Raw genomic sequence first — 13,731 nt, 5'->3', positions numbered from 1 at the left:
CTGTTATGATGAGTGACTCAAGGCAAATGGCCACTGTTGGATTTTTATGTTTTGTGCCAATGTCAAAAACATGAAAGAAAGAAAGAAAGAAAGAAAGAAAGAAAGAAAGAAAGAAAGAAAGAAAGAAAGAAAGAAAAGAAAGAAAGAAAGAAAGAAAGAAAGAAAGAAAGAAAGAAAGAAAGAAAGAAGAAGAAAAGGAAAGAAAGGAATTACTGCAAGGCAGGCCTTCTTCGTCCTTCCTTCCTTCCTGAAGTCCTTCCTGGCGCCTTATGAAAATCATGAAATTTTGTCAAAATTGTGGGAAATATTGATATTCAGTTATTCAGGCTGAAAATGACCTAAATGTACAAATGGATTTAGAGAGCTTTTTATAAAAGGGTGAATATAAAGTAACGAAATTATTTCACCAAATACACCAATATTAATTAAACAGTCCTGAACTTACAAATGATACATGTCTCCAAAAATAGGCAGGGGAGAGTTATTTTTGTTTGGAACACCCTGTTCCATAGATTCTTTGTAGCAGCTGGTGGTTAGGTTCTCAGGCAAGGTCTCTGAGGTCCTTTAGAAAAGTACTGGGGATCCCAACAAGTGTCATATGCTTGTTCCTCACCTGTAGGTTTCATTGCCTCTATGACTTACATTCAGGCCCATGAATGAACTGCCAACCAGAATCCTACATGGGAAGCGTTAGGAGCAGACATTTGGGTGGTGTGGAGGCCTACCCAAAGGAGCTGATGCATGGAGGATCCATTGCTTGTCAAACTTTACACTTGATCTTAGCCAAAAGGCCAAGAAGTGATTGTCAAACTTTACCAAACAAGACTTCTTAGTTATAGTCATTGTGGGTTTTTTAAAAAAACAAGGTTCAAATAAGAGTTTCAGGAAAATAGAGACGTTCTTCTATGGGTTAAGCGAAGAGCAATGGTATATATTAGTGGAGCTTGGTAGGCGGTAGGCACTCAGTATACATTTGCTTCCTAAATGATTGCTTGAGGTAAGGAGGCTAAGGAGGGAGGCTGGTTGTGTTGTAATTTAAATTTGGAGTCTTGAGGATTAGGAAACACATTGCTTAGCCAGTCGATTATAATAGAGCCCTTTTACTGGGAGCCCACCGGCTCTGCTTCAAGATTGTAGGAAGAATGGGAAGTGGTGACAGTAGAGTTTATTTTATATCGTATGAAAAATGTATGAAAGTAGGTCATAAAAATAATTGCATAGTACCACGTGCAAAATCGGAGATCTCAGCTTGGTCTTATTTTCTTGCTCCAAACTGCATTTATATTTTGCTTAATATTTTATACCCTGGAATAATTTCATTTAAAGAATATAACTGAGTAAAATGAAACTCGGAAAGCTGTTTTTGGAGAAATTTTTAAAATTCCTTTTGGCTTTTCTTATACTTCAGAGCCATTAGATAAGGTAGTTTTGCTGTAAGATTCCAGATTATTACATACAAAAACAGAGTTTCTTATTTTCATTTATATGTTCACTATTCAAAATCAACTTTGTAATCGCAGATAAGAACAGTTGAATTCCACTGGGGAAAGAAATGAATAGGTTATGAGGGTCAACACATTTGAAACTCGAAAATGCTTAATTAAAAACTGGAAACTAAAGATGATATTTCTTGTGCCCTAAAAAAGGATGCTTTGGATTGTGGATGTATATGTTGCTTGCACTGCTACTCAGGACTGAGGGTTCCCTTTCTCAGGTGAATTGCTTGCCTGGGAGGCAGGTAAATAGCTGACTGACAGCATCTCAATTGATGCTGAAGGAAGAGCAAAACCCAGGGCAGAAGTGGAGCCCTTGAAATGAGGTGCAGGAACAGGCCATGTGGGCCCTGGATTCCCAGCATTTGGGACTGCTATGCCCAGTCTTTTCCATCCTAACCGAGGACCATGGATGCAGCTGCAAGTGGGGGTAACCTTCCTGGAGTGAGAGAAAGGATCTGAGGACAAAGGCTGATTACCTTGCTTCGGATCCGTTTCTTACCTTTCTTCCACCCACGAGAACTAGAGCAGGTATTACCTCCACCTTCTCTCTGATGTTTGAAATCTCTTTACTAGGAGTCAAAGCTTTTTTATTTCACAGTTAATGTAAAAGATATTTTTTTTTTCTGGAAAAGTACATTCTGTGTAAAGTTCAGTTGAAAATTAAAATCAAGTCCTTTTCAATTTTGCAATGGGGTAGAATAGACTAATTATGACAGGAAAGGCACTAAAAAAGAAAGCTATGTTATGGAGAAGAGGAAAGAGAAATGAAATGAGGAGAGGCTGTGGCTTCGGATAATACTATCTACCGAAAAACTTCAGGTGCGGCCCTCTCTGCAAGTATTCTTGTGTGTGTAGTGGAGAAATGATGGTAGGGAGCTGGTGGGGAGGGTGAGGGCTGCGGGAGGTAGCTAAAATGAAGTGGGAAAAAAATCACCTATTTCATCCTTCATGTGAAAGGTTGTATTTCAGGGGTAGAAGCGAGAGTGGAAGAGAAAACATGAGAAGGGATAATATGTAGTAGGCAAATATTCCTTAGTTCTCTAGGCGGTTGCATCATTTGGTTTTGAGACATGAATTCTCAGCACAAGACAGAAGAATGTATAATAGATGACGCATGGTTAGGCAACAAGAGCCAATATTTTATACAGAAAATCTGGGACTGCCAGTTGCCATGAGCATTTTAAGAGGAATGAATGATCTTCAGAACCCAAACTTTTCATCGTATACTATTTTAATGAGCACAGCAGGAGCTCATAGTATATACGAATGAGAAACCAGAAAATCGTAGACTGAAATTTAGACAATTTTTTCCCTAATTGACCCCCATGAAATTTTATACCATAGAAATACTGTATATCTTCATGTACTGTATCTATGCTTTATAAGAAAAAATAGTAAGTTTTTTGCCCCCTCTGCAAGAATCAATTTTTGCTCCCTTAGGGGTGAGATCATCCCTGTTGAGAATATATGTTTTAGAGGAAATCTTGGCATTTTGTGTGATGTTATTTAATAAAAATAATAACTATAATTTTTAAATCTACTATTCAATGTCATTTATGCTTTGAAAAACCCATTTCTTTCCCTCTAGTAGTTGGCAATTTATAGATCAAATTCTAATAACTTTAAAAATCAGATACTAGATAATCTAATCATCCATATCATAATAGATAATCATTTGTCCAGATTCTGTGATTTGTGCTGGGATGAAGAATGGACTACTAAAACTCCTGGGGAAAACCTTAATTCTTACATCTTTCAACCTTTCTGCTTTCAATGGTGAGGGTTAAAAACTTTCCCTGTATCTGTTCTGATTTTGTTTCTTTAGGTTTTTTAACAGCTTTGTCGAGATATAATTCACATGCCACACCCATTTAAACTGTATGACTCAATGGTTTTGGGTCACTACGGTCATTTTTATAACATTTCATCACTCTCCAAAAGAAGCCCTGTACTCGGTAGCAGTCACTCCCAATTTTTCTCCAACCCTCTTTCCCACTTTCACTTCCTAGTCCTAGGCAACCACTTATTTACTTTCTGTCTCTGTGGATTTGCCTAGTCTGGACATTTCGTGTAAGTGGAAGCATGAAATAAGCGTATCAGTACTTCATTCCTTTTTATTGCCAAACTATATTCCATTGCATAGATACACTATATTCTATTTATCCACTTGTTAGTTGATGCACATTTGGATTGTTTCCACTTTTTTGGCTATTATGACTGTGCTGCCATAAAATTCATGTACAAGTTTTTGTGTGAATGTTTGTTTTCCTTTCTCTTGGATATATGCCAATTTACGTTTCTACTAAGCAATATATGAGGCTTCCAATTTCTCCACATTGTTGCCAACACTTATTATTATTGGACTTTTTGATCATAGCCATCAAAAAGATGACCACTTTATAGCCACTAGTGGACCTGAAGTGGTTTCTCATTGAGGTTTTGATTTGTTTCTCCCTGTTGGATAATGATCTTGAATATCTTTTTATGTATTTAACTTCTGAGTTTTTGATTCCTGGGGAACATAAAGGACACTCACCTTAATACTCTCAGGACTCTTTTAAAAAGAATAACTAAGGACCTGAAACAGTGCCACATCCATTCCTTCTACTCTTAGGTAGTCAATCTGCTGTACCAGATTAGATAATGGTAAATTTGGAGGAAAAGTAGGGTGGAGCTACAATGTTCTGAGCTGTGTGGATTTAATAAGAGGTTGAAAATAGATAATAAAGTCTCTTAGATGAAAGGAATATAGAAGGAATTGGGAGAGGAGTGCTGAATGTTTTTCTAGGCCAAAAAGATCGAGAGAATTATAGTTGAGGGACGTCAGAAGGTTGACATGCCATAGGTCCAGTGAGGAAAAAGCAGTGTAGTAGGAGTGAAAAGAGAGGACAAGTCATATAAGAATATTGAGAATGTCTAAGTGGATGATCTCTGCACTGAAGACTTATTTTAGTTAACTAGAACCAGGTAAATACTAGTTATCCAATGAGCTAGCATATTTCTAAATTATAGAATAGGCTGAACTAGTAGAGTCTAAGAGAATGACATATTTCTGTAATGTGTTCAGGTTTGGCCAATGTATTATAGATATTCTGTAGGATTTTCGTATCTTAAATCATATCTAATTATAGGAATTTTGGCAGAGAAACAATAATCACCACTTTAAAAAACCATCTCTGGGTTAATTTTATGTTTTTCATTCAAATTGATGCTTTAATCAGAGTGATGAAACTTATATCACTAAATAAGGAATATTTCTGAGTAAATTAAAATTTTGTAGGTATATAAATTTTCCACACAATGTGCTACCTGTTGGGTACTTAAAAGAGTTTCTTTCCCTTGTTATTTGAATTGTAGGTGAGGCCCCTCTTCTGCTTCCTGAGTACTATATCCAGGAGAACCACACATAGTTGCTTTTTTCTTTAAATGTACTATTTTAAAATACATTCTGTTTCTAAGAAAACAGCTGTTGTCTTTAAGTCAAACTGCACGCACAGCACTGTGGCCATTAGAATGGAGAAAAATTACCTCATTAGTAGGATGCATCTCTCCCTAAGGATCTGAGCCTAGGGCTTTTATTTTTGACATATTCAGAGAAAATCTCTTAAGATGGCCGGATGGTTTTCTTTGTTTCATCTCCACTGTGGTTTGCATTTTTTTAAAAACCAACTTGATATGTTTCTACATGTTCGAACATTTGATTCTCTTGTCTGCATTTAGCAGATAATTTCCCTACTTTCTCTTATCCAAAAGCTTTTAGCTACAATGCTTTTTGTGAGAGAAGGTTTATTTAATGTTTACAGTTAGCCATGTGTTAAAATAGAAGGCTTGATATAACTAAGAAAATTGGCCTTAGTACCGCCCTTTTGTCAATCCACCACTTTTTGCGTCATTTCATGTTTTTATTGTTGATTTCCATCCTCTTTCTTTACAGGCTGGGAAGCGATGATACCCATTTTGAAGTTAGCATGGCCAACAATGGATGTGAAGTGCATCGTTTTGATCCTAGTGTTAAATCAGCTCACATTCTGGAGAGTCAGCGCCTTTGGCATCACCGCTTGTCCATTGACTGGCGGGACCCCCATCCAGCTGTTGCTGCCCAAAAACCGCATAGCAACACCAGAAAACTGGGAACGATTTTGAATGAATTTGGGCATCACAAGGTGAGATTTTTTTTCATTTACTTTCGTAATTAAATAAAGTGAACAAACTCATAAACTTCTTTTTTAATGCAAACCAAGGATTGGATAGTTGAAAGGTCCAGTTTTAACTGTACCAATCACCTGTCATTATTTATAGAGTCATTTCTGCAGACACAAGGTTTTGGCAAGAAGGGAGGCATTTAAATCGATTTGAAAATTTTTAGCTGCTGTTGAGTAGTGCTAAGTAAGGCTTTGGCTAAGGTAGGGCAGAGAGACTAAGAAACCTACCTCTGGCATAGGCTCCAGAGCACCATTTCCGTTACACAATTGATTTAAAATTTCCAGACAGAAGAAACCACTTATGTCAGCCTCAAATACAAAAAGTAATCAGACCCAGGTTTATGTTTGATAACAGATTGCTTGTGTATCATGTTTCTCACTGTTGTAACAATTATTTTGAGTCTCCAGGCTCTAAAGAGGTCAGAAAATATGTGTAGTTTTTATTAAAATGTACTTTGTAAAGTCGAATGAACATTACATATGTTGCAACTGATATAATTATGTCAAAAGATGTCAAGTTTCTACAAATACTTCACTGTGAATGGATAGAAAAAGACTCAAACTTTGAACTATATTCTTTAAAAGCAATTTTTAGTGTAGAACTGAGCTAACTGCATTCTGTAGGCAGATACTAGAGAAATTCTCCTGAGCATAGCTGGCTTATGTTTGATCACCAACCCTTTTTGAGCTTGGCCTATCTAAGCTTATTATTCCCAGATGGAGATGGCATATAATTTAGAACATGCCAGAATGAGTATTTCTGAGAAATGTTGTACATGGAACATAATTTTCAACTTGAGTTTGCTGCTTGATCTTTAATAAAAGGGCTTTTTCCTCTGCATTGTTTTCCTCCCTCCTCCAACCCCACCTTAAAAATAAAAAAACCAAATACCTTTAATTGGACAGCAGGAACTTCTTCAACCACAACTTCAAAGAACTGCTGTTCTCTTAACATGTGATTACCTATTGATTTGTATTTTTGCTTTGCCACTGAGAGTAACTAGCATTTAATACTTAGGGGCCTTAATGAAAAACATAGGGTTTTTGGGGGTAAAATCTCTGAACAGAATCCAAAGAAGTGAGAGTATTTTTCAGCACTTCATTTTGTTTTTGCCTTCATAGACCTGTTTTTCACTGCTGAAAATTACAGGCTTGATTCTCTAATATGTCAGCTCTAGATCATTCAAAGAGCTAAGTACTGATTCTTTGTGCTCATTTAAGCATTTTGCAGCTCCTCCTTAATGCTCTTTACATCCTGGCCCTATCCACTCCCACTCTTCAAAGAAAAGACTGAGTATGGAAAAAGAGGTGGAACTCAAAGCCATTTTGCTTTTTTCAATAATATTTTAGTGAAAGATTTCCTAAATGTGAGGATAAAAATAAAACATTGAAAAATGATCTGTGGATGTAATTTATCTAAGCCACATTACCTATGGAAAATATGTTTTCAGACAACCAGATTCACACCTGAATTGTGCTTGTTCCCCTCTGTGGGAGTTGAAGTAGGCAAACCTTTATGCTGAGGATCAAGCATGAAGCCTTTACAATACTGCTCCTGAGATGGCAGAAACATTTACATTGGTACCTAGAAAGGAGAAATGTTTTAGAAATTTCTTGTGTTACTAAGGCTACTTGTTTTTATTAAAAACATTAATAATGTCACTTAAAAATAGTTAAGATGGTAGGTTTTATTTGTATTTTACCACAATAAAAGAATATGAAAATACCCCAGTAATAATGAAAGTGATCTGGCTTAGAACTACCAGACATGTTTTTGCTGCTTAAAAAAAAAACAAAAACAAAAACAAAAAACCAAACCCTTGTTGGAGAATTTAAAAGAAACTGATATTCTTTCTTAAATGTATATATATATATATATATGAATGCTTTAGAATAAAAACAAACATAAATCCTTCCGTGAATGATAGCTCCGGTTAGGAACTTGCTTCTAGGAGGGGCTCTGCAATGCCAGATGAAAAGAAACATCGTTTCCGGCCTGTAGCAGCAAGGTCTGTTTTCATTTTTCTGCATGTGTATATACACTGGTAAATAGGACATGGCTCTTGCAAAGAAAGCAAATAGAAAAACAAAACACACACACACACACACACACACACACACACACACACACACACACACACGGCAGTGCTTTTTGCCTTGCCTTCTTCACTCATTTTTCTGAAAGTGACTATAGAAACCGAAGGGTGTTCTTTTGTTCTGTTTTCACTTCGTGACTTTAAAACATCTCATATAGTCTGAAGATATTTTCCATGTCAAGCTGTTACTTTTTCTGCTCCATATCATACCTTGATTCCTGCCATTCAAACAAAGATGTAGGCAAAATGAAAGACAGTTTTCTGAGGTGATGACAGAAAGATGCACATGGCTTTCATACCACTTTTACAACTCTTTGGTAATTTTAACTTTAAACCATAAATCAAAGAAAACCTTTCTAAAGCATCAAGTGAGAGCAGCTTCATCAGCAAAAGCACAGGAACCAGAAGCCCTGTCAGGGAGTAATATCACCTGAATCCAGCATTATTTGAAATGGTTAACTGTCTTTGCTGCAGTGCTTGTCGTACCTATGCATTAGAATTGTTCCAGAATATGACTAGAAATATTGGGTCTGAAATTTCTGCTCATATTAATTAGAATGTATGTTTTTTCCCTAAGGTCTTTATTACATAGAGTATCCTAAATGATACAGGCTAGTTAATGAGAAATTACTATTATTTTTAGTCTTAACCATGCTGCTGATGGTAGTATGAGTAGCAGGACTGTGTTTGAGCTTACCTCTGTAAACTCCTTAAGCTGGGTTGGAGGCATGGGTCTTTTTGTTGATTTTTGGCATCAGGCAAGTCTTAAATGACTCTTTTAAGATGCTCAGTTTCATTGTCAGTAAAACTGGGACAATGATCCTATCTAAATGGATTGTTTTTGAGAATTAGATCAGAGAACACTGCGTAAGGTGCCAGCAGAGTGCCTGGCATGTATTAGTCATTCGATTGTAAATTTAAAGAATTTTTATTATCAATTTCAGGACATTTTTACTAAATTTCACAGAAAATGTTTTCTTCTTTGTTTCCAGGAAAAATATATTAGAGATTTCTCTGGAAATTGCTAACCGCATCTAATTCCAGTCAAGAGTTTTTAATGAAAGCTGTGTGTGAAACTGAAGGGCAATTGGCCCTTCAGATGTGGTCTTAGAGAACTATTACTGTTTGTTGCCTCAGGGCACTGAACAGTTTTGCAGTGATTGTATAGAAAGTAATACTGTGCTGTATAGAAATTAAATAAGCTGCTGAGAATTAATCCAGAGCAGATGTAGACTAAGGGGCAGGACTCAGGTGGAGTCAGACTTCCTGCCTGCTCAGTGCAGAGGAGGGAGACCTCCCTCCCCTCCCTGGACGCTGCCTCAGAGGCTGAGTGTCAGCGTGGACTTTTATGGCAGGGGCAGGTTCTGCCTGCCTGCGCAGAGAGCTCACCATTAATTACGAAACGTTGGTTCTGCTGTATAGTCCCTGCTGTGTTTGAGAGAATATGAGTTTTGAAATTAAACTATAGAAATATTCCTTTTCCTTCTTTCTTATCAAACTGGCAAATATAAACAAGATATTGATACGTTGGAATGCTTTTTGGAAATAATACTCATGCTTTGCTGCTGGCTGGAGATGGAAAATGATAGACTCAGGAAGAAAATTAGACCATGTGTATATATGATGTCATTTTTATTCCTAGAAATCTTCTTTGCCTTAAATTCTACTTTGTCTGCCATTAGTTCTGCCATTCCAGCTTTTTTTTTATAAGTATTTTTATGAATGCCATTTTAGATTCTTTTATTTTCATTTTTTTTTTAAATATAATTTTGGTGTAAGTGTAGCCTGTAAGAGTGGCATATTCAATATATGCTTGGATTGTGTTTTTAAATCTAGTCTGATCATCTCTGCCTTTAAATAGGCAATGTTCATAGTTATTGTGAGTACTGGCATATTTGGACAATTTTTACTCTTTTAAATTGGGCTTTTTTGATTTTCTGTACTTTTTCGTTCCATTCTTGCTAAACCATGTTTTGTTTTGTTTTTTTTCCTTCGTGGCTACCTTAAATTTTAAATGTATATAATTAACTATGCGATGTTAAAACAACATATAGAATTATCGATATTTTAATATTCCTCCTAAATACAACAGGGGTCACTGCAAATTAAGTATCTATTGAACATGGCCAACCCACACTGTTATTTTCTTCAGTTTTATCTTTTTTAAAACATTTTTTTATGAAAAAATTTTAAACATGAAAGTTGCAAGTTGTAAGAATAAGAATAATGCAATGAACTCTCATATATTCCTTACTGAGATCACTACTTCTTACTATTTGCCACATTTACCCTCTGATTCTATATATATTTGTATTCAATTTTGTCTCTGCAAATTAAAAAAAAACTCAATGGAAAGTAATGGATGGGTACTTCCATAATACAACTATCTGTATATGTGAGTTTAATACATTTATGTTTATCATGATTGCTGATCTATTTGGATTAATTGCTTCTTACTTTGGTATATCTCAACCCAAGAGTTGGCAGCATAATACAGTAAAAACTGTGGAAATACTCTTATTAAAGTCAAGGGAAAATAAGAATGTCTGTCATCATTTAAAAAAACTAGATTAGAGCTCTTTTTAAAACTTATTTTGTGATAATTATAGATTCATAGGCAGTTGTAAGAAATAGTGCAGAGATTCCATGTACCCTACCCGGCTTCCCCCATAGCAAACTTACAGTGTGATATCACAACCAGGATATTGACAACGATACAGTTTGGATACAGAACATTTCTAGCACCATAAGGATAATGTTGTCCTTTTAGAGCCATACCTACCTTCCTCCCCCCACCACTTTCCCTAACCCCTGGTAATGACTAATTTGTTTTCCATTCATATAATTTTGTGATTTCAAAAATGTTATATAAATGGAATCATAGAATGTGTAATCACCATTGTTATTTAACACAGTTTTCAAGATAATAGCTAACACAATTAGAAAAGAGAAAGAACTTTTAGGCATAAAATTTAGAAAGAAAGAGGTAAAATTTTAATTATTATATGCACTCATTGGCAGATAATATAATCGCATACTGGAAAACTCAAGAGAATCTAATGAAAAACTATCAAGCAATAAGAGAATTTCATGAGTTGTCTGAATACAGTATACAAACATTTAAAAACTGTACTTTTATGACTAACCAGTTAGAATGTATAAAGAAAGAGAAGACACCATTTACAAAAGCAATCGAAAGAGATAAAAATAAACCTAAGATGTGCAAAATCTACAAGAATAAAATATTAACTAAGAATTTGAAAGAAGACTCGAATGAATTAAAAAAACATAGTATGTTCTTAGATAGAAGAACTCATCATCATAATGTTAATCTTTCTTGTGTTACTCTATTCATTTAACATGATCCCAATAAAATGGCCAGTAGGATAATTTTTTTTTTTTTGTAGAATTAACGAAGCTGATTCTAGAGGTCATATTGAATTAATGAGCAAAAATAGCCAATCAAATTTTGGCAAAGAAGAATAATTAAGGAGGTTGTTAGGCCTATGAGATATTAAAATTTCTTATAAATCTATAATGATTACAGAAAAATGGTACATTTGCATTAATAGATAAACAGATTAATGGACAGAATAAAAATCCAGAAGTAGATCCAAATACATGCAATTTTGATATATGATAAAGTTGTTATCTTAAATCAGTGGGAAAGATGAACAGTTGAGTAAAAGTTATGTGGACAACTGGGTAGGCTTTTGTAAAAAATTAATTTTGATCCATTTCTGATGCCTTTTACCAAAAAAATCCAAATCAATCAAAAATAAATGCTTATTTTTAAACTGATGCTATAAAACTACTAGGAAAAAACTATGGGGAATTAAAAAAGAATCCTGGAGTAAGGAAGTTATAAAAGAAGAAATGATTAATTTGATTACATATAAATATAAAATTTCTGCCTGGTAAATATATCAAAAGCAAAATTAAAAGACAAACAACAAACTAAGAGAATATTAATAGCTCATTTTATAAACAGAGAGCTAATTTTATTGGTATATAAAGAGCTTCCACAAATCAATAAGGAAAAGATTAGCCACTTAATAGAAAATTGGATAAGGATAGAAAATCAGCTCACAGAAAAAGAAATACAGATGGCTCATATGAAAAAGTATTCTAACTTGCTCATAGTAAAAGAAATGCAAATGAAACTGCACTTAGATTCACCTATCAGATTATCAAAGATAAAAAGTGGCATGAATGTAAATTAGTACAATCTTTTTATGCAAGACAGTTCGGCAACATCTACTACATTGCAAATACAAATGCCCTTTGATCCATCAATTCTACTTCTATGAATTTACTATATATGTGAACTGAATTATGAACAAGTTTATTTTTTGCTTCATTGTTTGCAATAGCAAAGAATGAGAAATAATTTACATGTCCACCATTGTGGAAATGTTTAAATAAATTACTATACAGCCTTTCACGGATTGCTTACAATGCCCCATGAAAAGGCAAAAACAAATCTTTATGCATGATATGAAACAATTTCTGAGATATATTTTTAAGAAAAGGACTGCCAGAATCCGGAGTAATGGCTGCTGCCATTCTCCACGCCACTTCTGTCTCCCTACTACTTCCCCTTCTCCTGTTCTTTCTGTTCCTCTTCGCTCCGCAGGGCTGCGGTGGCCTGCATACCAAGGGTGCCCTCCCCCTGGATACAGTCACTTTCTACAAGGTCATCCCCAAAAGCAAGTTCATCTTGGTGGAGTTCGACACTCAGTATCTCTACAGTGAGAAGCAGGATGAGTTCAAGCATCTGGCTGAAAACTTGGCCTCTAGTGAAGATCTCCTGGTGGCAGAGGTGGGGATTTCAATTATGGTGACAAGAATATGGAGCTGAGTGAGAAATACAAACTGGACAAAGAGAACTATTCCGTCTTCTACCTCTTCCAGGATGGAAACTTTGAGAACCCAATCCTGCACAGTGGGGCAGTTAAGGTTGGAGCCATCCAGTGCTGGCTAAAGGGGCATGGGATCTACCTAGGTTTGCCTGGTTGCCTGCCTAGATATGATGCCCTTGCTGAAGAGTTCATCAAAGCCTCTGGCGTGGAGGCCTTCCTGGCCCTCTCAAAGCAGGGGCAGGACAACTTTGCAAGTGTGAAGGAGATTGAGAAGTGGGCCGAGTAGTATCTGAAGATCATGGGGAAGGTCTTAGACCAAAGCGAGGTCTTCCCAGCGTCAGAGATAACCCGGATCGCCAAGCTGATTGAGAAGAACGAGATGAGTGACGGGAAGAAGGAAGAGCTCCAGAAGAGCTCACACATCTTGACTGCCTTCTCGAAGAAGGGGGCCGAGGAGGAGCTGTAAAAAGGCACTCCTGGGTTTTCCGGAGTTTGGTGAGGGTGGGGAGGGAGAGCTACCTGCTGGCTGTGAGAAATGCCTGGGATATAAGGGAGTGGTGGGGAAAGTGACACTAAACCGGAAATCTAAGTGGTGCTGCGACATTGATGCTGATATGACCATGCTTGGGACATCTCTATAGCCAATCTGGATACAGCTGGAACATTTACTCAGATGGCTTGTGAAATTTCCCCTCAGAAGGAGTTGGTGCTATAATGAATGTACAGCCCAGATCGTTGACAGATGTAATTCTGATCCAATTAAAGTTTCTGTGTTTTGGTTAAGTGGGGGCAGGGTAGGGGGGGGGAGGTGGAGAAGAAGAAAAGGAACTTTCATTGCAAAGCAAGTGCTAAGCAATTTTGAAAATGAAGAACAAGGAGGACTTAACACTACTTGATCTCAAGACTTAATATAAATGGTAGCCATCAAGAGAGTGTTGTGCTGACATAAATATAGACATACAGCTCAATGGAACTCCAAGAGAATTTGGAAATAGAGACAAGTATATGATTAATTGATTTTTTACAAAGGCACTGACATAATTCAAAAAGAAAAGTAATAGTCTTTTCAACAAAT

At 36.1% G+C, this 13,731-nt stretch overlaps 1 protein-coding gene and 1 pseudogene across 4 annotated transcripts in view; both read left to right on the top strand.

The window, feature by feature from the left end:
• METTL24 (methyltransferase like 24) overlaps window positions 1–13,731 on the top strand; it is an 84,893-nt gene that overhangs the window by 35,671 nt on the left and 35,491 nt on the right. For all 4 annotated transcript variants that reach the window (XM_036220932.1, XM_016137012.2, XM_036220927.1 and 1 more), the window contains one exon: window positions 5,431–5,659. In XM_036220932.1, coding sequence (XP_036076825.1) covers window positions 5,465–5,659 — 195 coding nt within the window. In that variant the 5' untranslated portion in view covers window positions 5,431–5,464. The remainder of the gene's footprint in view (window positions 1–5,430; window positions 5,660–13,731) is intronic.
• On the top strand, window positions 12,224–13,193 carry LOC107506324 (annotated as a pseudogene).

Source organism: Rousettus aegyptiacus, unplaced genomic scaffold, assembly GCF_014176215.1.
Source record: "Rousettus aegyptiacus isolate mRouAeg1 unplaced genomic scaffold, mRouAeg1.p scaffold_m13_p_1, whole genome shotgun sequence".
Taxonomy (NCBI): domain Eukaryota; kingdom Metazoa; phylum Chordata; class Mammalia; order Chiroptera; family Pteropodidae; genus Rousettus; species Rousettus aegyptiacus.
Note: the sequence above shows the minus strand (reverse complement) of the source record. Positions and strands in the feature narration are given on the sequence as shown.